General features: G+C 44.8%; 1 protein-coding gene across 1 annotated transcript in view; it reads left to right on the top strand.

Annotated features, from left to right (window-relative positions):
• The window catches only part of tmem244 (transmembrane protein 244), a 32452-nt gene extending 7272 nt beyond the window's left edge, over positions 1–25180 (top strand). Inside the window, exons 4-6 of the mRNA XM_048531749.2 lie at positions 18220–18293; positions 23207–23332; positions 24821–25180. Coding sequence (XP_048387706.1) covers positions 18220–18293; positions 23207–23332; positions 24821–25080 — 460 coding nt within the window. The 3' untranslated portion in view covers positions 25081–25180. The remainder of the gene's footprint in view (positions 1–18219; positions 18294–23206; positions 23333–24820) is intronic.
• The last annotated feature ends 434 nt before the right edge of the window (positions 25181–25614 follow it).

Below are 25614 nucleotides of genomic sequence, written 5' to 3'. Positions count from 1 at the left end.
CTCTCACTACTGAGGATGGCTGGCCTCTGTGCCTTCAACGTTGTAGTTATGATTCTACAGACATTCATTCACACAGTTGATAAAGAAGAGTGAATGTTAGCGAGTTTTGAGAAGATTTGTAGCTCAGGTTGAGGTTCTGGATGTGAGTTTGCTCACTGAGCTGGAAGGTTAGTTTTCAGACGTTTCGTCACTTTTTTTTATTTGAAAAAATATACTTTATTCATAAGATGTACAAAAAATAAAACATATTTATACACCTACCCAGTCATGCAAGCCGCTCCGGGTTACCCAGGGGGTACGTACACCAACTAAAGGAAAAAAAACAAACAAAGAAGAAAAAAAGAACAAAGCAAAGAAAATACCCTGGCAGTCGTCACCCCGCACAGTCCCAGTTGGCCCCCTGACCAGTTGGGGAAGGCGCCAGCTGGGCCCAGTTACCAGATAGGGCCCTTTTTACTATTCTGGATGAGGGGTTTCATACCGTGGTCTTTCCCCACCACGCCTCGGTGGCAGCTGTCCCAAGCTTTAGCATGTCCCTCAGCCCGCAGTCCTGGACCTTGGAGTGCCCCAGTCTGCAACATTCGGTCGGGGTCAGTTCTTTCAGCTGGCAGACCAGCAAGTTGCAGGCAGACCAAAGAGCGTCTTTCACCGCATCGATGGTCCTCCAGGCGCAGTTGATGTTGGTCTCGGTGTGCGTCCCGGGAAACAGCCCGTAGAGCACGGAGTCCCACGTCACGGAGCTGCTCGGGACTAACCTCGACAAACACCACTGCATGCCCCTCCAGACCTCCTGCGCATAGGCACACTCCAGAAGGAGGTGATCAACAATCTGGTCCCCCCCGCAGTCGCCTCGACGGCAGCGTGCGGTGGCGCAGAGATTCCAGGCATGCATAAAGGATCTCACTGGCAGAGCCCCTCACCGCCAGCCAAGCAATGTCCTTGCGCTTGTTTGAAAGTTCTGGCGATGAGGCATTCTGCCAAACGACTTTGGCAGTCTGCGTGGGGAACCACACGACGGGATCCACCCTCTCCTTTTCCCGAAGGGTCTTGAGGATACTACGTGCTGACCACTGCCTGATGGCCTTGTGGTCAAAGGTGTTTCCCTTCAAAAATTTCTCCACGAAGGACTGGTGGTACGGGACGGTCCAACTGCTCGGAGCGTTCCGCGGCAACGAGGCCAGGCCCATCCTTCGTAACACCGGGGACAGGCAGAACCTCAGTAAGTAGTGACACTTGCTGTTTGCGTACTGAGGATCTACGCACAGCTTGATGCAGCTACACACAAAGGTAGCCATCAGGGCGAGGGTGGCGTTCGGTACGCCCTTTCCCCCATTTTCCAGGTCTTTGTACATGGTGTCTCTGCGGACCTGGTCCATCCTCGACCCCCAAATGAAGTGGAAGATGGCCCGGGTGACCGCAGCGGCACAGGTCCAGGGAATAGACCAGGCCTGCGCCACATACAACAGTACCGAAAGCGCCTCACACCTGACAACGAGGTTCTTACCCACGATGGAGAGGGACCGGAGTATCCACCTGCCCAGCTTCTGCTTCAGTTTGGTGATACGCTCCTCCCAAGTCTTAGTGCACGCCCCAGCACCACCGAACCAAACACCCAGCACCTTCAGGTAGTCTGTCCTGACGGTGAAGGGGATGAAGGAGTGGTCGTCCCAGTTCCCGAAGAACATGGCCTCGCTCTTACCCCTATTGACTTTGGCACCCGAGGCCAGTTCAAACTGACCGCAGATGTCCAACAGCCTACTCACCGACCGATGGTCGGTGCAGAAGACAGCGACATCGTCCATGTACAGGGAGGTCTTGACCTGAAGGCCTCCGCTGCCTGGGATAGTCACGCCCTTCAGGCTCACGTCCTTCCTGATGGATGCGGCGAAGGGCTCCACACAGCACACGAACAAGGCAGGAGAGAGTGGGCAGCCCTGCCTGACTTCAGATCTGACGGGAAAACTGTCCGATTCCCACCTGTTGATCGTGACTGCGCTAACGATGTTGGTGTAGAGCAGCCGGATCCAATTGTGGATGCCCTCCCCGAACCCCAATTTGGAGAGGACGTCCCTCATGTAAGCATGAGAGACCCTGTCAAAGGCCTTCTCCTGGTCCAGGCTGACAAGGCAGGTGTCCACCCGCCTGTCCTACACGTAGGCGATCGTATCCCTGATGAGCGCAAGGCTCTCAGTGATCTTCCTGCCCGGCACAGCACAGGTTTGGTCAGGGTGAATCACCGACTCCAAGACAGACCTGACGGGTTGGCTATGACCTTGGCCAGGATTTTGTAGTCCACGTTCAATAGTGAAATGGGATGCCAATTCTTAATTTCTCCCCTCTCCCCCTTCCTCTTGTAAATGAGGGTGATGATGCCCTTCCTCATGAACTTGCACACTTCCCCTGCCCGAAGCGCACTATCGTACACCTCCAGCAGGTCCTGGCCGACCAGGTCCCACAGAGCGGAATACAGCTCGACCGGTAAGCCGTCGCTCCCGGGAGTCTTATTCCTCTCCAAGGACTTGAGGGCTCTGGTCAGCTTGTCCAGGGATATCGGCCGGTCCAGCCACTCCCTCGTGCCGTCGTCTAAGACCTCTGTGATAGACAACAGGAACGACTCAGAGGCCGTGCTGTCCATGGGCTTCGCGTCGTACAGTCCGGCATAGAAGGATCTGCTGATCCTCAAAATGTCGGGCCGAGACGACGTCACCGAGCCGTCGTCCTACTTCAGCCGGCTAAGCACAGAGCTCTCTTTGTGCACCTTCTGAAAGAAGAAACGCGAGCACGTCTCGTCCTGCTCCACAGAGCGGACCCTGGACCGGAAGATTATCCTGGAGGCCTCCGCGACGAAGAGCGAGGCTTGCTGGCCCCTCACCTCGCGGAGGTCCTCCGTGACATCGATCCCCATCAACTGCAGAAGGAGCAGGTTCTGCACCCTTTTCTGGAGTCGCGACAGCTTTCCCCGCCTCTCTCTCGCCTTCTGAACACCCTTGAGGACAAAGAACCTCTTGATGTTCTCCTTCACCATCTCCCACCAGTCACCCGGAGACTCAAAGAGAGGTTTCACGGTTCTCCAACCGGCGTACTCCCTCGTAAGCTCCTCGACGTTCTCTGGGATCAACAGAGTCATGTTGAGCTTCCACGTCCCCTTGCCGGCCTGCTGGTCGTCCTGTAAGTGACAGTCGGCCAGCAGGAGGCAGTGGTCAGAGAAGAACACCAGCTCGACGCCGGTGGACCTGACCGAGAACGTCCGTGACACAAACAGGAAGCCTATCCTTGAGCAGATAGGCCCGTCTGGCCGCGACCAGGTGTACCTCCGCTGCGCTCCGTCTGCAGGGGTGCTGAAGACATCAAGCAGCTTGGCGTCCTTCACCGTGCCCATCAGGAATCTGGACGTGACGTCCAGTTGACTCCCCCCATCCGCTGTCCCCACGCCGGATCTTCCATCTGCATCGATGATGCTGTTGAAGTCTCCGCCTAGGATGACCGGCCTGGACGTAGCTAGCAGGGGTGAGAGCCGCTGCAGGACGGCCAACCGCTCCCTCTGTACCGCTGGGGTCTACACGTTGATCAGCCTCAGGGGAGCGTTCCTGTAGGTGACGTCAGCCACTGGGAGGCGCCCCCCACCAACTCCTGAACTTGAGAGATGGTGAAGTTGCACCCCCGCAGCAGAATAGCCAGGCCCGAGGAGCGACAGTCTTTACCCCCCAACCAGATCAAAGGCCCACAGGTCCAGGTGCCGGACCATTTCCCGTACCTGCTGAGGTGCGGTATCCCACACTCCTGCAGAAACAGGAGGTCCGCCTTGACGGCGGTCAGGTAGGCCAATGTGGACACACATCTTGCGATGGACTTGATGCTGCGCACATTAAGGTTCGCAACTCGTACCCCCATTGTGGGCAGTGACCGCAGTACCCTCCCCAAGTCCAAGGTCCAGCCCCTCCATCTGTCCCTTTATGCCCATTGCCCGGGCTAACTGCTGGACGCTCTCCGGGCTCAGGAAACCGTCCGTGCTGCCTTCCGGGTGGCATCCCCCCGTCAGGGGTACAGAGGCAGGAGAGTCCGCCTCTGGGTCAGGCTGGGGACAAGCTGTTTCCTCCTTCCCGCCTGAAAGTTCCGGGGGGCCCTCCAGTGCCCCAGCGGCACGTGGCTGGGTGTCGGAAGGAGCCTGAGGATGCCTCCCATCACCTGGAAGCGGGGTGCTGCTTTCCTTCTCCCTTGAGATCTTTAGCTTCTGCATTGGGCTGGCCTCCTCCGAATCTCCCTCGTCAGAGGAGCTCTTATAGCCCCCCCTGTAGCTGCCTCTTCCCGCCTGATGGTTGCGGTTCCTGGGCCCGCCAACGTGCCTTCCTCCTCGCTTTCTGGACCGTTGTCCACTCCCCGGGGTCGCCTGTCGCCGCCTCCATCGACTCCGGGTTGTCAGGGGGGAGCGGAGCCTGGAGGGGCGCTTTGCTGGCCTCGGGCCCATCCTGCGGTGCTGGGCCCTCCTGCACAGCCTGGCCTTCCTGCACATTAGTGGGGTCCTGGCTGGGCCCTGGTGCCTTCCTCTCCTCCGTGGTGGCTGGACCCTCATTGCCCCTGCCGGCGGCCTTCAAATAGGTCGTCCCCCGCCGCGGGCATGCCCTGTGGAGGTGGCCCGCTTCCCCGCAAAGGTTGCAGCTTTTTTCTTGTGGGCAATCCTTGGTAAGGTGTCCCTCCTCCCTGCAGTTCCTGCAGATGGTGGCTTTGCAGTCGGCCGCCACGTGACCTGACCTACCACAGGCATGTCAGACTTTAGATTGCCCTGCGTAGGTCAGGTAGCCCTAGCTCCTGCCAATCGCGAAGCTGGACGGTGGGTGTACAATGTTCCCGTCCGAGCCCATCCTCAGCGTCACCTTGACCTGCCTCTTACTGGTCCAGATGCCAAAGGGGTCCATGATATTGGTTAGATCCCCTTCCACCTTCACGTACCTTCCAAGGAAGGTCAGGACATCAACTGCTGGCACGTGCGGGTTGTACATGTGCACAGTCACCATACGGCTCCTCTGCGCTGGCATCACGAACAGCGGGACAGCGGTCAGTACAGAGAGGGGGCCCTCACCTCCCTTCTCCTTGAAAACCTCCAGGAAGCGCTCGCAAAGCTTGGCACTCCTGAAGGTTACATCGTAAAGACGTCCTCCGGGGAAATCCTGCAGGCAGTAAATGCCCGCAGCAGCGAACCCACAACAGTCCAACAGGACCCTCTTCAGGAAGAAGGTGCGGTCCACAGGTGCACCTTCCTCCACCTTCTTCAAGGAAACACGGATGGTGTTCCGGACGCCCTGACCTGGGGCACGAGCACAGCCGCAGCCATCGTTGCAGGTTGGCTGCTCCCCTGAACCAGCGTTAGGCCGAAGCCAGCATTAAGATCCACCGGTTGCAAGGGTGTACAGCCAACCCGACGTCTTCCTTCCAGCTCCAACACAGTCATGCTCTCCTCTTCTCGGTCCTCAAAAGAGTGGGTCTTTATTGCGTTCCGGATGTAAGCTAGTTCACTGAGCGGGAAGGTTCGTTCCCAGACGTTTCGTCACCATTCTAGGTAACATCATCAGTGAGCCTCCGACGAAGCGCTGATGTTATGTCCCGCTTTCTATTTATCTGTTTAGGTTTCCTTGTGTTGGTGATGTCATTTCCTGTGTTGCTGATGTCATTTCCTGTTCTTTTTCTCAGAGGATGGTAGATTGGCTCCAAATCAGTGTGTTTGTTGATGGAGTTCTGGTTGGAATGCCATGCTTCTAGGAATTCTCGTGCGTGTCTCTGTTTGGCTTGTCCTAGGATGGATGTGTTGTCCCAATCAAAGTGGTGACCTTCCTCATCTGTATGTAAAGATACGAGTGGTAGTGGGTCATGTCGTTTTGGGGCTAGTTGATGTTCATGTATCCTGGTGGCTAGCTTTCTGCCTGTTTGTCCAATGTAGTGTTTGTCACAGTGCTTGTAAGGTATTTTGTAGATGACGTTCATTTTGCTTGTTGTCTGTGTTGGATCTTTTAAGTTCATTAGCTGCTGTTTTAGTGTGTTGGTGGGTTTGTGGGCTACCCTGATGCCAAGAGGTCCGAGTATTCTGGCAGTCATTTTGGAAATGTCTTTGATGTAGGGGGAGAGTGGTTATGGTTTCTGGGTCCGTTTTGTCTGTTTGTTTGAACCCAAAGAATGGTGACGAAACGTCTGAAAACTAACCTTCCAGCTCAGCGAGCAAACTCACATCCAGAAGAGTGAGTGTTTATTCATTCACGGGATGTGGGCATCTCTGGTTAGGCTGGTGTTTATTGCTCATTCTTATTGGCCCAGAGGGCACTCAAGAGTGAATTACATTGACTTAGGTGTGGAGTCACATGTAGACCAGGCCAGGTGTGGATGGCAAATTTCCTTCCCTAAAGAACGTTCGTGAACCAGATGGGTTTTTCCAATAATCAATGGTAGTTTCATGGTCATCTTCAGGCCTCTCTGTCAATGTCGGCAAAACTAAAGAACTGATCATTGACTTCAGAAAGAAAGGAGAACACACCCCCACCTACATCAACAGAGTAGAGTTTGAGAGTACTGCCAGCATCAAGTTACTAGAAGTCACGTTGACCAGTAACCTGTCCTGGACTTCCCACATGGGTGTGACCGTCAAAAAGGCACAACAACACCTCTTCTTCGTCAGGCAGCTCAGGAAATTTGACATATCTATATCATCCCCCACTTCCTCACAGATACACCATAGAAAATATCCTGTCTGGGTGCATAATGGTCTGGTAAGACAACTGCTCTGCCCAAGACCGTGAGAAACCACAGAAGATAGTGCGCACAGCCCAGACCATCACGGAAGCAAAATTTCCATCCATGGACTCCATTTACACCTCTCTTTGCCATGGAAGGGCTGCCAACATCATCAAAGACCCTTCCCACCCTGGTGATGCTCTCATACAACCTCTCCCATCGGGCAGAAGATACAGAAGTTTGGACACACACAGCAGCAGGTTCAGGAAGAGCTTCTTCCCTGCCATTATTAGACTGATGAATGGATTCTCTAACTTCAAATAATGCTGATCTTGCCTAGCACATGTCCAGTGTGGTGTAACCTGTATGCTTTACACCATCCAAGTTTTTTCTCACCCCATGACTTTTATGTACTGCTCACAAACAAAACATTTCACTGTATTTGGGTACATGTGACAACGAATCAAATCAACATCAACAGAAATTCCAATTTTTTTATTTAATTCAAATTCCACCATCTGCCACGGAGATATTTGAGCCCATGTCCCCAGAACATTAGCTGAGTTTCTGGATGTGCCACCTGTGTGTCCTTATAAGATCTTCTTACCTGTTACCCTCCCACTTCAACTCATTGCGGTCTGAAGTTTCACAGCTGCAGTGAAGAGAGCCTGCCCTACAGTGGAGCCTGATGGCCTTTGGTTGAGCAACTCCAAGGGCATTTGTGTCTGCAGACCCCAGATATGCTGAGTGTGTCCTGCCCAAAGGAAAGTGCACCCTCCCACAGGAATGAGGTGGGTGGGCAGGGGAAGATGGATGATCATGCCACCTCTGGAATGTCCTGAGTGACACAGCACTGTCTCTTTCCGAGGAAGGGACACCTGAAGTGAGTCCAAAGATCCTTCGGACCCTATTGCCTAACCACGGGTATTGAGACCCAATGCTACAGTGTTGGAATGCAAGTCTGTGCCCACATCCAGCAGACTCGGAATGCAGGAACTTTGGAAATGGTTGTCCATGGCAGCCAGCCATCTGTCTGTGAGGGCAGTCAGACACTCACATCCCTGAGGCTGCAGGGTCCCAACCGCATTGCTGCAGTCCTGGGAGAGATGTCCCAGTGCCCCAGGCAGACCAGCCTGGTGCTTCTGTGTCTGCATGTATATGTCAGTGAAGTCAGGAAATTCTGATGCAGTAGGCTCAGGCTGAGCTGATGCTCCGGACTTTCTTCCAGCAATTGGAGACTGTGGAGGCATGGACCATTTCCAAGTCCATGGACTGATAGAGGCTGCCAATGACTTACTGTTCTGTAAGCCCCTGCTTAAAGCATGCTTTTCTTGACCTGATTAGAGACAACTCCTCTTAGACTTTGGGAAGTAGTCCTTGAAGCAAATGCAATACATTTCACACGTATGTAACCAGCACACAGTTTAGGTGTGAGATTGAATTAACACTGTATCATACAACAATGTGTTCACCACCTTGACTAATGACAAGTGTGACAAATTGTCTAGCTTTGTGTTGATACCGTAGGCAAGATAGAAGCACTGTGAACCCTTAAGGTTTGGCTGAGGGTGTCAAAGCTACAAAAGACAATGCATGAATACTGTGAGCACCAAGCAATGCACAAAGTGAGTGAGTTCTAAGAGGGTGAGCTATCAGCCCTGGTATGCAGCCTAGCCCAATCCGTGAGCTGGTGCCTGTCAGTGCACACAAAACGTCCTTGCAGCATTGAAGTGCAGAACTGGCCTGTACATGGGTCAAAGATGTATCATGAGGATGCAATCAGATTGTTGCATGTCAGATGCCAAGATCTCTGGATGTGACGTTGGGAGCCCTGAGGTGTTGGTACCAGCTGTCTAAGATGGAGACCCAGAGGTGCAAATAACTACCTGGAAACATAGAATCGTAGAGTACAGATGAAGACTTTGGTCCATCAAGTCTGTACCAACAAAAGCATACTACTACTTACATCAGCCCCATTTTCCTGCACTAGGTCAGTAACCTTGAATGTTATAACACTCGAAGTACACATCAAGTACTTCATGAAGGTTTTATGGTTTTGCACCTCAACTACTTAGGCAATGCATTCCAGGTTCCTATCATCCTCTGGGTGGAAAGAATTTTCCTCAAATCCTTTCTAAACCTCCTACTTTTCACTTTAAAGTTATTCCCCTTGTTATCTGTCCTTCAGCTAAGGGAAACAGCTGCTTTCTATTCACATTTTCCATGCTCCTCATAATCTTATCCACCTCTACTGGGTCCTTCCTCAAATTACCATATTCCATAAAAAAACAACTGAAGCTCCTGAAGAAGGGTCCCAACTGGAAAGATCAACTTTCCTGCTCCTCTGATGCTGCCTGGCCTGCTGAGTTCCTCCAGCTCCACACTGTGTTATCTAGCTTCTCTCCACAGCTGAAATGCTCCAGCATCCTGGTGAATCTTCTTTAGAACTCCTTCAGTATAATCACATCCTTATCATGGTGTGGTGATCAGAACTGCACACAGAACTCTAGCTCTGACCTAACTGAAGTTCAGTGTAGCTCTAACATGGCCTCCCTGCTGTTATAATCTATGCCACAACTGATAAAGTCATGTATCCCGTATGTCTTCCTAATTGACATTAATCTCTCCTATCACCTTCAAGAAAGAATGCAGACAAGTACCCCAAGATTTCTCTGTTCCTCTGAATTTCCTAGCATCTTGCTATTCACTGAGTACTCCCTGGTCTTGTCCCTCTTCCAAAGTACATCACCTCACATTTATCAGAGTTAAATTTCATCTGCCACTGATCTTCCTGCATATCTTCCTGTAACCTGACACTTTCAATCTCATTGTCAACCACCCTGCCAATCTTTGAGTCACCAGGTATTTGCTCTGAGGTTTATGTTAGGGATTCTTGGCATCTAGTTTCTTTCTAGTGGGTGGGAGTTTAAGTGATTGATGAGATGTTAATCCATGATAATACTTGCAAACAGATCTCTTGCTGCTCTCTAGTGATAGTCTCACATCATCCATTCAACACTTGGTTAGAAAATGGGACTTCCTGTTTTCCGCAGAAGCTCCTCGCTGAACATCTCACCTGATTTTTCTCAAATTTCTTGCAATGTTGTTTGGGAGTTGGAAAGGCTCTACTCCAAGTCTCTGATAAAGCAGAAATTTCACTTGTCTACACATGTGCACTCACTACGGAAAGTGTTATTATGTACACTTGAAAGACTTGCTTAGAATCTGCATATGGTAAGCCACTAGGCAAAAGAGGGTTCTAGCAAGTACAGAGGGGATGATCGGTGCTGGTCCCAGCTCCCTGGAGGAAGTTTACAGAAGTTTTCTGAGTGGGAAGTGGACAGGAAAATGCTGATGAAGATGAACACTGTAATGTTTGGTTCATTTGCAGGATTGCTACAGAACATTCTGTCATTGTTAAGTAGTAAAGAGAAGTCCAGCGCCAAAGAGGCACAGAGAACAGATAAAGCTGAGCGTTCACCTTGCCAACTTGGAAGTGGTAACCAACTCTCTGATAGCACTTGAACCCATCAGTGATGAGGCATCCTGTAGCCAACATTTCAGTTTCCATTGCAGCTATGGCAGAAGTCACTAATGTTTCAGAAGAAACTCAACACTGCGATGATGACATACCTGTTTATTGTTGTGCAAGTCTACCTTGCCATCAGGCAGACTCAGTCTGTTATTACAGCTGTGAATACCAGTGTTCCAAGGTGCTTGTAGGGTCTCATGGCAGTTTGGTAATCTGAGATCTGGTCAACTGCTAGGATTTCCAATTCACCCTCCACCACCCCAATGCATCAACCACCACCCCACCACCCCCCCCCCCCACCCCGAGCAATGTCAGTGGCTCTTTGGTGTATGGACTTGTTGTCCTCCTCCTTCAGGGTGCTAGTATTCATTGTCACTCTACCAGTGCCCCTGATGCCTCTCAACCAGTCAGCTCTCTTGGCTGCTGCAATGATGAGGTGGTACAATCTGAAGCGCACACATCAAGACTCAGAGCTACTTTAGATTGGCCTGGAGTTATAGAGTCATTGAGCTGTACAGCATGGAAACAGGCCCTTCGGTCTATCTCATCCATGCCGGCCAGATATTCTAAATCAATCTAATCCCATTTGCCAGCATTTGGCTCATACCCCTTCAAACCCTTCCTATTCATGTACCCATCCAAACGCCTTTTAAATATTGTAACCGTACCAGTCTCCACCACTTCATCTGGCGGTTCATTCCATACACACACCACCTTCTGCGTGAAAACATTGCCCCTTCAGTCCCTTTTAAACCTTTAACCTCTCACCTTAAACCTGTGCCCTCTAGTTTTTGACTCTGCCACCCTGGGGAAAGACCTTGTATATTTACCCTACCAGTGCCACTTATGATTTTATAAACCTCTCAAAGGCCTACTCAGCCTCTCCCCATAGCTTAAACCGTCTAACCCTGGCAACACACTTGTAAATCTTTTCTGAACTCTTTCAAGTTTCACAACATCCTTCCTATAGCAGGATGACTAGAATTGCATGCAATACTCCAAAAGCGGCCTAACTAGCATCCTGTACAGCTGCAACATCACCTCCCGACTCCTATACTCAATGCACTGACCAATAAAGGCAAGCATGCCAAACATCTACTTCACTATCTTGTCTACATGTGACTCCGCTTTCAAGGAAATATGAACCTGCACTCCAAGGTCTGTTTGTTCAGCGACACTCACTAGGACCTACCATTAAATGCAAAAGTCCAGCCTTGATTCGCCTTTCTAACATGCAGCACCTCACATTTATCTAAATTAAACTCCATTTCCCATTCTTGGCCTACTTGCCAATTTGCTCAATATCCCATTGTACTCTTAGGTAACCTTTTTGCTGCCCACTACCCCTCCAATTTTGGTGTCAACTGCAGTCTTCGTAACCATACCTCCTATGTTCACATCCAAATCAGTTCTATAAATGATGAAAAGCAGTGGACCCAGCACCGATCCTTGTGCCTCACTGCTGGCAACAGGCCTCCAGTTTGGAAATGAGTACAGCAGTCTGACTAAGGATGACTGCCTCATGACCATTGTAAGATAGCATGGACAGGATTTCCTAGACATAGTTGCTGCCAAATGTATAAGCTATGAATAATAGTCCTTGTGGTTTCAGTCCAACTTCTTGTTGATAAGTGAAACCCAAAGAGGCACATGTCCACAGCTGATGGCTCCCTGCACGCATGAGAAGTTTGCACATCCAGCAATGTTACTCGTCCACACCTCCTGCTTCTCTCTACTGAGAAAGAAAACAGTGATGTTCCCTCTCCAGAGGCATCGACCACCTCCGTGGCAAGCTGTGAAACTGAAAATATCACCTGCTTCAAATGATATAAAATTGAAAGTTATGGTTATCCCCACAGCCACTGGCAGCCCCGTCTTCATCCTGCTGTGCAGCTGCAGATCTGGTTATAGGAAGTGACTTAGTGCCTCTTTAATGGAGCACAAATTAGGCAGAGTCTGCTCCTGTATTAGGTGCAAGTGGGACAAAAGTGATGAAGATGCTTTGTGGGTAAACCATTCTTGAGGGCCTCTACCCTATTCCTTCTGTATACAACGTCCCCTCTCTGCTGCTTCTGTTATATTTGTGTCATTATGTTGTCAAAATTTGGAAACCATAGTTCTCAATACTTCAAGCAGGCTTTCTCATTTCAGGCCTTTCAACTCCTTGTCAGAGTGCAGCACCCTTGTGCATCCAAAATCTTCTTTTAACACCTCCAATAATGCAGGGCTTCCAAACACTCTGTTGAAGCAAAAGAAAATTAAAAGTCACCTGATATTTGTATAGTGATCCTTTTAAAGAGAGCCAGTGGGCTTCCCTCCTGCAGTTGATCACATGTTCAATTAGGAACGATGTAACTAAGATGTCAAAGGACACACGAGGTACAAAATGGAAGACCGAGCCCCAAATCACACTCAAAATCGTGGTTCACCTCTCTGCATGCTGTGACACGCATGGCATAACTAGCCTAGTGCTGTTACAGATGTGGGGCATTATGTGGATCATACCCCAAGTGGGTGGAAATGTTCCATTTGATATATTTAGAGTTTTTGTTGACATGGCACAGGCATTAGTGATGTTGTGAAGACAACCTGGGTTTTATTTTTCTGGTTCAATCTTTTTCTAGGCTCAAAAATGAAGTAATCATTAAGATGGATAGCTCACTGGACCCAACAACTTCTTACAAGTGTGTTTCTGATAACTATGAAGTCTGTTGATACATGTCATTGAAACCCAGAGGCCTGAATGTTAATCAACATATGTGTGTTTAAAGAGAGAAGTGATCAGTTAGAATTGTGCTCACTGGACTCTGGAAGAATGACGGAAGAATCTCATAGAAACCTATAAAATTCTAACAGGATGTTCCTGAGGACTGGTAATCTTGAACCAAGGGTCACAGTGAAAGGATATGGGATAGGCCATTTACGAGTAAGATGAGCAGAAATTTCTTCATCCAGAGATTTGCAAGTCTGTGGAATTCTCTGCCACATAAAGGGTTTGAGGCCAAAACAATAAATATTCTCAAGAATGGGACAGATATTGTTCTTTGGGCTAGAGGCATCAAAGGGTATGTGGGATGTGGGAAAAGAGTGCTGAATTGGATGGATTCATGATGATCATATTGATTGGTGCTGCAAGCTCAAAGGACTGAATGGTCCACTCCTGTTCCTGTTTTCACTGTTTCTGTGTGTGGGCATGAGCTTTGAATTGTGTGCCTAGTCTCAGCTACATGCATTGAGAATGGACATACAGAGCTCTCCGGTTGGAATTTCAATGTACATGTCATCAGAAAAATTCTGAAATTATATCTGCCGAAATTATAATTGTCTCCTTGTTTCGCTTCACTTAACGCTTACCAAAATGCCAGCCCTGAAGGAAGGATATGACACCTGTCATAATCCTCAATACCAGATTTAATTATTCACACAAGTGCACCTACAGACAGTCTGGGGCGTAGCAACTGCAAGGCCTTTCTGATTTTAGAAATTATAATAATAATAGCATTTTTATTCTGGGTATCAATGGAAAACACATTGAAGAAGGAAATCAGCTCTAACATCTGCTGTATCAAACGTTTACTTACTCATGACACTCACTTGGAACAAACAGTAGTACATTCTGGACTCAATTTCCATATAGTAACTTAATTATTTCATCAAATTTTTTTCATATCCAGAAGTGCTATTACATGAAACTGAACCTCTTTTCCCCTCCAACACCAAATCATCCATCATCATACAGTATCTTTATTGTATCACGTTGTTGTTGCAAAAATACCACTCCCCACTAAAAGTGATTATTATGATAGATGCAACAAATGAAGTAATTACATTAACCCTAAACATAGAATGAGTTATGGATCATGTATTGTTCCTGTTAATGCTGATTGGAATACAAGGGGTTCTGCTATAAAGCATGTTCTGGCAATGCAAATTGGCTATATCGTGACTGATGAATAGGAGAACATTATTTCAAAAATGCGAACTTGTGTTGTTTATAATGTGATTCAATCGATTCCAACCTCTTTCTTTCAACCCATGGACTGGGGCACAATAGCATCTTTTAAAGCTTATTATTTAAGGTGCACACTTAAGAAGCTGATTGCAGCCACTCAGGGTGATAAGGACAGAGTTCTTCAAGTTTGGAAGAGCTTTAACATCAAGAATGCAATTGACATTATCATGGGGACCTCGGGTGATGTCAGTAAGGAATGTTTGCACGCGGTTTGGCAGAACCTTCAATAAGATTTTTGTCAAAATTTAAAAATCTTTGATCCATCAGAGGAACTCCCAAGAATCAAAGAACATTGTGTTGACCTTGCAAAGCAAGTTGGATTAAAAGAAGTGAAGAGTGAGGATGTTGAACAGCTGCTTGAGTCCCACTGTGAAGACCTCTCTCTACAGCTGGTCTACAACAGTTTGTCACTGAGGGCGATGTGGGAGCTGGAGATGAAGTAGTAATCCAGGATGCAGCACCCTGAGAGTTTTCCACTTCTGTTTTTTCATCTATCCTGGGGGAAATTGAGAAGCAGTTGCAGCTCTCAGAGGATAATGATTACAATACTGAACACAACAGGGTAGCAATTTGTGGAATAAGATCTTATCTGGCACTTTATAAACAACTTCTTCATGAGAAAAGAAAAAGGGCAAAGCAGCAAGAACTGGATGTGTTTTTTTAAGAGGACCCCGGAAATAGTCAGAAGACAGTGAACCACAGCCATCCACTTCTCGTTTAGCTATCTTTTGCCCCAACCCTGCAACCACAGCTGCGCCTGAAGGCGGTGATAATGATGATGATGATGATGATGATGATGATGATGATGATGATGACTCAGTCCCTACATTAACAACAGACCAACCTCATAACCTCCTCCCCCATCAAGTCATCTTGACATTCATTCAAGATAAGGTGTTAAATTTATTTTCATTTCATTAAAAGATACGAATTAAACATTTATTCAAGCTATGCTATCTTTTGCGTTCGGCTTTTGAGTGACCTTTGAGCGATTTTGAGTGATATTTTTTGGTGGTCTGCCACTAACCCCACTTTTCCCATAGGCCCCGTTATTCCTATAGCAAAGGAAAGCAACTCTCATGTCATAGCAGAACATCCTATACCTGCATGTGTAAAACAGACCTCAACCTCTTCTGAGCACATGCTCTTTACAGAAAGCTATATATAAAGAATACAGCTACACGTTTCACAGGTTTATTGTGTATATTCCTGACAATTTTTATATTTATCTGTAGGATCCATTGCTAATGAGGATGATTGCATGAGCAACAACTTGATAGTATCTCAATTTTATTAAAATAATGGGCCACATAATTCATGGAGGTTTCTTTGTGTGTTATAGTGGACTCATTTTCTAATCCACAATATTGATGAGGAGCCTTTTATTCTGGGAGTGCATATCATATATGTATTCCCCATAGTTTTCTATCCATTAATTTTCCTCTTTTGCACTTCACGTGGGCAAGCCTCCCTGATGGGAGGGTAATTTCTTATAATAGACCCTTAGGTATTTATTACGAAGAGTCAAACCGTTAAACTGGCACCTGGCAGGTAATTTAAACTGGATACACAATGTCTGACATTTAAACCAATTGCGTTTTTTTATAAGTCTAACCTGTTTTCTGAATATCAAAGATTCTAAATAAAAACAGCATCAAATAAGAGGCACTATTGACTGATGCTTTAGTGCCAGTTAGTACAATTTGCAGGACTCCTGACAGCAAATTCTCATATTACTCCTCTGAATCCACCCATAACCTCAGGAATTAGAACAGCACAGATTAACGTAGAAATATTGAAGTTGCAGTCTGTCGCTTATTACAGCATCAAGGGCTGTGCTGTGAACATGCTCCCAGAGATAGCAATCTGCGAAAAGCATCGATCACGCAAAGACCTTTTTCTAATCACGTAGAAAGCTTGTTAAAAAAAATTAAGACTTGTTCAAGGAAATTTAATTGAGCTTTTAACCACAACTTGTATCATAGATATGTCTGTACAATCAACCTGGATCTTGAAAAGTAATGTATATTTACGCTATTTGTTAGATCTTTCTATTATAATTAGTGCTGACACAGACATGGTGGGCAGAATGACTTCTGTGCTGTGCATTTTCCATATTTCTATTTTTCCAATTGCAAGATTTTTTAAAATGATTTTTGAAATAATTTTAATAGACATTTCAGTTTCTACTTAACACCCAATAAATATTTTGCTTTCTGGAAACTTTTAAGGCATAATTTGATTCTAAATGCTCTTGCTTTCCTGGTTTGCTGTCCCTAACAATTCTTTATTGTGATAGGCTGCTTGGAGAATGTGATGGTAGCACTGCAGCCAGAAACTGGGAATCTTCACCAAATTAAGTTGCAATCAATTGGACGTCAAGAAAATTCAAGTTCTGCTAGCACTCAATGCGCTGTGCACCTTCTTATTTGAGGGGAGAGTGAGTTTTCTTGCTCTGTTACTTTCTACAGAATCCCAGCCAACGAAAGAGGACACAAGTTAAAAATCAGAAATTGGAGGGAGCACGTCTAAAATTTCTTTGTATGCGGTCACTTTGGAATCTCCCATCTTTCTGCATCCTGTTTCTTAAAGTCTATCATTAATCATATCTTTCCATGCAAATGTCTGTGAGAAGATGGGCGTAGGTTTCCATAGTTATGATTCGTCTAGTCCCAGCAGAATTGTACAGTTGTGATTTGAGTAGTCCGTAGGTTTTGCTATGTTTTCAATATCCTTGTTAAATTAGCAGCATTCACTATCAACAAATGAAAGTTGTGAACCTTATTCAGTGTTGCAACTTTCAAGTAGTGCTCAAAATTGGTGTGATGCCAACAGACTGACCTTTCTGCCTGTCTGCTTGGAGCAGTGTGAGATGCAAGTTCTCAGGAGATGTGGATCTCATTACCATCTGAACCAAGGGCACCAAATGTATGCCCTGCAGCAGCTCATCAATCTGGGAGGACGGAAAGTCACATGGAGATAGTTTGCAGGTCGGGCCTAGTGCAATGGGAGAAACAGGCTGAGGAGAGCCTCAAGAACAAATATAACAGGCTGGGGCTTTCTGAAGTCCCCAGGAGTAGAACATAGAACATAGAACAGTACAGCACAGAACAGGCCCTTCAGCCCACAATGTTGTGCCGACAACAAGAGTGCCAGAGAAAATTCTTGAATTGTTTATTAATCTCAAAGTTACAATGAATGGAGGGGCAGGAGAGTAGAAAAATAGTCTAGATTAACCTAAAATGTGAAATTATTGTAGCTGCAGTTTGTAAAATCGAACAATGAAGGGAAATTAGATATATGTTTCAGATAGAAGATACAGGGCGAGGGGAAGAAAGCTCAACAATTCAATTAACTTTGTGCTTCCTGAGCAAATTTGTTGACAACCTCTCTTTTGTTGATTGGTTCTAAGGTGGTAGACTTTGGGTGTAAGTTGGAGAAAATTCTAAAAAGTAGAAACACTGAGGGATAGGGGAGATGAATAAAGGAACTTTTAGCATCTCAATATACAAATCATTAAAAGCTAGCTCACAGCTGCAAGCATGTGAACACAAATGCTGATGAGATGCTGAATTTTATCACAGGAACAGAAAAGTGAAGAAACATTACTACAATTATACAGAGCACTACCCAGATCCTATTTGGAATATTAAGGTGAATCAAACTGGTTGGTAAATTTAAATGAACAGCAACTAAAGCTGTGAAGACTCTGCCATGGTGACTGGGGAGCCTGAAAATATGTCATTGTAAATCTGAAAAGCAGAACATAAAAAACATATTTTAATCTTCTCTTCTTCATTGTTAAAAATACAGGACACATGATAGTGATGAATGTATAATATTACACAGGCTAATATCTTTAATCTGTAGTTGGATCATGCTCTCCTTCATATTTAAGGATGTGTTTATTCTTCAGCAAGCATTGTTAAAATTTTGCTGTGAAAATGCAAATTTTCAGGCTTGAAACATATGATGTTCTGATACCCTTCGACTTCAAAACTGAACCTTCATGTCCAAGCTCAAAATATATGGGTAAGTGAGCATAAAATTAAATTTGTTTGATATAATACTGTCATGAACGGCAAGTTTGAGGGTGCCTTTGGTTATGAATTAAGAAGATAGCGTAATATTGTGGTACTGAATGGTGGCTGTTCACTTGGATCTGAATTCCCAGTCATAGTGAGGCTTCTGTTGATGTTACAGAGTCATAGTCATACAGCATGGAAACAGACTCTTTGGTCCAACCTATTCATGCCGACTATGTTCTCAAACTAAACTAGTCCCATCTGCTTGCATTTGGGCCTTGTCCCTCCAATCCTTTCCTATTCATGAACTTATCCAAATATCTTTTAAATGTTGTAACTGTACCTGCTTCCACTACTTCCTCTGGTAGTTCATTCTACACACTAACATTCTCTGTGTAAAAAAGTTGCTGCTCATTTCCTTTTAAGACCTTTCTCCTCTCACCTTAAAAATATGCCCCCTAATTTTGAACTCCCTCACCTTAGGGAAAAGACATTTGTTATTCACCTTATATATGTCCCTCATGACTTTATAAACTTCTATAAGGTCACCCCTCAACCTCCTAAGCTCCAGTGAGAAAAGTCCCAGCCTGTCCAGCCTGTTTTCATATCACAAACCCTCCATTCCTGACAACATCCTGGTAAATGCTTTCTGAACCCTCTCAGATTTAATAATATCCTTCCTACAGCAGGGTGATTGGGACTGGACACAGTACTCCAGAAGAGGCCTCACTATTACTCTGTACAATCTCAACATAGCCTCCTAACTTCCATAGTCAAGGGTTTGAGCAATAAAGGCAAACATGCGAAACGTATTCTTAATCACCAAATGAACTGCAGCTGCTGTAAATCAGGAACAAAAACAGAAGTTGCTGGAAAAGCTCAGCATTTGTGAAGAGAAAAACAGAGTTAATGTTTCAGGTCCAGTGGCCTTCCTCAGAACTGTTGTTGTTACACTCTTAATCACCCTATCTATCTGTGACACAAATTTCAAAGAATTATGTCACACAATTGGATTAACTCATCTCTAATTTGTGCCAACTACTTTGCAGACAAAATTGGGCACTGCTTTGGATTAAATTTTAAAATTATCCTGAGTGAGATTCTAATCTTCAATGAGAAAAAGCCAGTTAAAAAGAAATCCACTACCTTTAAAATTTGCCTCACCATTGCCTTAAGATATGTCAAAATTCTTTTCAGCTAACTAATCACTTCTAACATGTATTTATGGATTTATAAGTAAACACGGCAGCAATTGATAGAACATTAAAAGGATAACACTCTCCAACATTCCTGAATTCATGGATGTGAATTTCCCGTTTTTTTGCAAGTGTGGAGGTCGATGTGTTTAATGAAGACAAACATACCACTGCTGGAAAAAAAAAGCCCATAACGTGTCAAACAGCTCATTAAAAATGAATGTGCGTGGGTTTCTTAGCTTTTGTAGGCCTCAACACTGTCATTCTGGGTTATTAGAAGCTGTTCAAAATAAAACCAGAGGTCAACAACATCTAGGTCCTAAAGACCACTGATTGAGGCCAACTCCTGGGAGAATTCACCTGCCGGGGGTAAGTCATTATGTCCTGGAATGGGGAGGGGGTAGTGGTGGGGGAGAGGGGAGGTTGCACGAAGAATGAAGTCAGGGAGTTTGGAGTCAAAGGGAGGGAGTAACCTTTAGCAGGGACCTTTCCAACTACACCCCTTCCATACCATCCATAGGTTGGGGCGCTTGGGCTTGGGGGCTGTGCTCCTTTAGTTAGCTGGTCGTTCATCCTGGTTTCCCAGTTGGGAAAACACTCATCTTTCCTACCTGCCAGGAAGGTAGGTAACTGAATGAGGTGCTATGTTGAGGCTTTAAACTAACAATTAATCGGCCACGCAAGGACCTTATTTGATGGTAATTTTTCACACCCACAACTTAATTAGTGAAGTGATGAAATAGCCTACTAGGGCCAACTCACCACAATATTTCCCCATCTGAGGAACTTTCCCAGAGCATCTAGAGAGGGGACAATTTGTCAATCAAAGCAAAGCCTGGTTTGATTCCTCCAGCTGGTTGGGTTGGTATCCACAACCATATGTTACTAAGAGCACAGCCAAAAAGGGTTTCTTCGATGATATAAAGGAAGAATGTCACAAAGGCCAACACAGGTAGCTACTGAAGAAGGGTCCCAACCTGAAACTTCAACATTCCTGCTCCTCTAATGCTGTCTGGCCTGCTGTGTTCCTCCAGCTCCATACTGAGTTATGTCTCATAGCGGCTTATAGCACTGCCTGCGTATTGAGCATTCGTGTACTTCTGATCAAATGTATTACTTTCCACAAATCCTTCAAACATTCTGGAGTGTTCAATGTAATATTGTCTGTAATACCAACCTTTATTACCAATATTAACTCTGTAAAGTTCTTCTTGTACTTTCTGTAATTGTACTGCTGATTCAAAGAATCGTATTCCTAGGCATTTGTGTAAACCACTTTTTGTTTTTATTTCCTTTATCTAGGCACATTAATTTTCTCTGCTCTCCAAATCCACTTTATTTTCTGGTTTGTTTTCACAAACATAAGACCATTTTTTTAAAAAAAACCATGAGGGGCATAGATTAAGTGGATACCCTTTTCCCTTGAACGGGGGAGTTCAGAATGTGTGGTGATACTTTTAAGGTGAGAGGAGTAAGATTTAAAAAGAACCTGAGGGGCAAACTTTTTGCTCATTGGGTGGTTTGAATGTGGAATGAACTGCCAGTGTCTTTTAGTCGCAAGTACAGTTACGACATTTAAAAGACATCCAAGTACATGAATGGGAAAGGTTTAGAGGGATATGGGCCAAACACAGGCAAATAGGACTAGTTTATTTTGAGAATCTTGGTTGGCATGGACAAGATGGACCGAAGGGTCTGTTTCCATGCTGTATGATTCCATGATTCAATGAAATATTTTGAACTGAATTATGCTGTGATTATTGTTGATTACATGATCTCTTATTGTGCCAGAATCAGCTTAACCTATTTTATTTATGGGAATCGCATTGAATACTGATTCAGTTTTTGATGGGCTAGAAATATATAGCAGGCTTTTACATGCATCGAGAGCAGGGTGGTGTTGAGGGTCTAGAGTTGATGGAAACATTCTCATGAAAAATCTGAAAGTTGAGGTTTTCCCATATTCTAGAGTTAAAATTTCGCAGTGTGCAGCTTATACCTCAGGTTCTATATCCAGAATTAACCTCATGGTCAGACTGAGTTACAGGTTGGACAATAGGAATAGCCTGCAGATAGCTCCAGGAGCAGCTAGGAAAATTTAACATGCTGGATTTTTGCAGTGAAGTCAGTAGCTTGTGACAGAAAATGTTCTGATTTGACAGCACCACCTTGGCTTAGAGTATTCATTCCCATCCCTGGTGATGGAAAGCTGATTACTGGTTGCTCTGGGGAGAGGGAGACTGTTTCTGACTCCCAGTCACAGGCTCCAATTCCTGGCACAGAAATTTTTGGATGGCAGGATTTCTTGACCTACAAAGCAGGCTAAATCTGATGTGTTCAATCTCATTAACGCATTTAAAATACCAACCCGTTTCTTGAAAGCAATTTGCAAGTCCATCACTTATGCCAATTGAATAAAAGTCAGAAGTCAATTGTTTTAAGTTGTCTTTCCAACATTCTTCAAATTTTTGGCCATTTGATCACACATCAACATCCAATCTGACCTGTTATTCCATGTTCAAATTACCTCTACCACATATATTGTTTCAGAAAGTTGTCTTCACCATATTAGAAATTCTCCTCCGTCTTTCCTCTTAGCAGCAAATTCTTTATTCTGATCTAAATTAGTATACTAAGGGCTGGATCTTTAAAAAAGTATAAGGACCGAGATATAGATGTCCCACTCCCACAGCAAACAACTCCCTGCTTTGCCAGAAGAGGAAAGGAGGTGTATGTCATTCACATATGAAAGAAACATCCATTTGAACTCAGCACTGAGTTACTTCTGAAAGGGGCATGGCAGCAAAAACAAGATTTTAACAGGAAATTACCAACTTAATTTTAAAATATGATTTTGTGCTCTCGATCCCCTCCCTGCCCTCAGGTCGAAAGAGGCAGACACTGCATGCTCCATCTCCAGGGATACCCTTGCAGGAATGTTGCTATAGAAAAGAGGCAACAATTGGATATCACAAACCCCCCCACAGCCCACAAGCTGGGCCTTTTAACGGCCAACCTAGTCAGGCCTACCAGCAGACTAGTGAGGAGGCCTTCTGACATAGCTGCAGGCCCAAACCCCTACCACGTACCCCGAATCAGGTGCCATAAACTCAGGAGCATGGGGCTACAGTAAACCAAACCTTGAGAAGGCCTTGAAAAGGGGCTGCAGTCTTGTACAACCTATGTAAATATGTAACATGGTTTCCTGAAGGCCCAGAAATTAAAATGGGAGCTCATGAACTAACATGACTTTCTATTCCATGTGATTGCTATAATCTTTACACCAAACCCACAAGTGAAAGTTGGGCCTCTGAATAAAATATTCTCTTTATATTATTTTGAGAACAAATAAGGAACTAATAATACAAGCAAGCTAATTAAACATATTAACTAGTGATAGCCTCTAAAAGATCACAGAGACAAAAATCAAATCATCAAAAGAAACTTTCAGACCTTAAAGTTTTGGTCCGAGGAATCAGGCTACACCGTAACCAAAAGAAAGTTCCTTCATACGTACACAAATGATGAAATGAGCGCCCCCTGTTGGAAACTCTTAATTTTAATTGATTCAATTAACATGAGTATGCAGATTTTATTTCATCAGACTTTGTGAAAATAATACTTTTTTTTGCTTCCGCATTGCTTGCTCACAAAATTATGGGGTAGTTAAGTTATGGTTTTAATGTCATTTCAATGATTGCACCATTTCTTTCTTGCCTTTCAGTCAACCTAGTCTCAATGGAGACAACCTACTTTGTCTGTGGGTTGCTGTTTGCTGGAGTGGTTGAAGAATGTGTATGGGATTATGCTATCACAATCACTCTTATTCACATTGCAGTTACTTCAACAGGTAAGCAATGTTTTAACTCAAACAAAATTCAATTAAAGCTATTCTATTTTGTTTCAATACTTAAAATATCATTCTATTTTCTGAAGGGATACCCAATCGTAACAGAAACAAAATTTCATGCATCATAATGTCTTATGCCTGAACAAATGCAAATTGTATCCCCATTTGAAGAGAGTGGAAGAGGATACAGAAATCTGACAGCATGTGCAGTTCAAATTCTGAATGCTCCTTGCTTAATCATACTGTTTCTTGCCAAAAATTCGCAATCTCATCAAAGAGGGTACGAAACATTAAACATTGTTTTCAGCTATGAAACCTCTGGAAGCTGTTTGTCTACTTGCTATGGTCTACCCAGCACTTTAAGTTGGAAATTTAGAGGACATATTTGAGGGTCCGTTAGAGATACACTGGAGGTGTTCTTGCTTAGGATTAGCAACACAAGAAGGTCTGTAGACTCCCTGTCACTTTCTCACACATACGCACACACGCTCATCTCACCAAAACAACTGTCCATACAAAAGAAACATTTCTATCGGATCATTGCACAGAGGTTTTTCTTAAAAGGAATGCAATCCTTGATCATGCACTATCCTTTCACTACGGATAGCATTACCCATCCCTATCTATTTCATTTTGATGTGCATTTGAAACTTCGTTTGAATTCCATGCTGATAATAGTGGCTGTGAAGCTTTGAATGTCTGATTTTCGATCAGAGATGAAAAGGCTTTACTTTTCCATGGTGGAGATGGAAAATTGGAAGACATTTCTGAGACACTCTTCTGGAAGATGGAAATGATTCAGCAAAAATACATTCATGACCTGTTTTATATTTCAGAAATTACAGTGAGGAAAATAATCATCTTCTGACATACTAAGCAACAAGTAAATGAGACAATTGATGAACGTAGCATTCAACTGTAGTAATCATAGCCAAATGGGATTTTGGTGATGGTGAACATGTCAAAACAGGAAATCAAAGCACAAATACTCCAAGATTGTTTCTGTTGAATAAGCAACATGTGCTGTTGCTCATCATGCTGTAAGGTCTCAAATTACCATTGCTTACTCTCTGGTAGATTTGTTGCCATAATCCTCTTCCCTGGTAGAGATTTACAGGACCCACTTGCTCTGGCATGGTAGGGAGAAATGACTTGATCATGCAATGAGAATTATCTTAAATAAAGATGTAGTTCATTGCCTGGTAACACCTACATACAAATTATGCTGAGAAGATAGACTTTTTTTTACAAAGACTGTGAGGAAGACCCTAATGGTAGTTCTCACTCCTTCAAGATCCTAAGCTGTTCTCCCATCAAGCCCATATGACTTTGCTTTAGTGGGTGATGCTTAAGGCTCTCATTAGTATGAATCCCTACAGATCCTTAAACCCTTATACAGCAGGTTCTCTCAGCAAATTCACCAGAAAACACTCAAGAAAAGCAGAACATTGTCAGAGCTGAAGTTAACAAGATCACTATTGTTTACAGAGTGCAGAGCTACTGAAGTAAAGCTGCCAGTAATAACGATTACAGTCCTAGTTCAACTCCTGTTGGATAGTTCAACTATTGCTGGTGAGTCTGGAGAACATACTGCAAAGCAACAGTTTTCATGGAGTTTCAACTTCACCAAAGAATGTTTCCATTGTGACAGTGCTTACAATGCCAGACAGAATGTCCTGCTGCTGGCAAACAAATCACGGCCCATGGAAAACTCCAACACCTTTCTCATAGTTGTTGCTCATCAGTGAATTCAACTACAAAGACTAATTTGGTGGGAAGGGTGCCACATGTACAACAGAAACAAAAGTGTGGGAATAAAGCTGGTCAAGGCAAATGAGCAAAGCAACCACGGTGTGTAAAACTCACCATTAACTGTTTGAAAGTAAATGCTGTCATTGATACATAAGCTTCTGTCAATGTCATGGCAAATAAAACATTGAACAAACTTTGGAACTGTTCCAATTTCCTGCAACCAGGTTCTCAGGGCTTTGCCTGTTTTACTTAAAAGAATTGTGTCTAGACTTATTAATTTTCACACAGCACTAGATCTGTGCTTGATTACAGTCACATACACAGTTCATACACATTACAATAATGTTCTTGAATTGAATGCTAACTACTTCTTCAGTAGAGGAAAACTGAATTCTAACTGACTTCTCAGGCATGACCATCCCTTGACGAAGACGTGCTCACTCAGCCCTATTTTACCATGCATTTCCAAGTACTCCACAACTTCATCTTAATAATGGGCTCTAATATATTACAAATGACAGAGGTCAGGC

This window comes from Stegostoma tigrinum, chromosome 4, assembly GCF_030684315.1.
Source record: "Stegostoma tigrinum isolate sSteTig4 chromosome 4, sSteTig4.hap1, whole genome shotgun sequence".
Classification (NCBI taxonomy): Eukaryota; Metazoa; Chordata; class Chondrichthyes; order Orectolobiformes; family Stegostomatidae; genus Stegostoma; species Stegostoma tigrinum.
The sequence above is the reverse complement of the archived record's forward strand: the minus strand, read 5'-3'. Positions and strand labels throughout refer to the sequence as shown.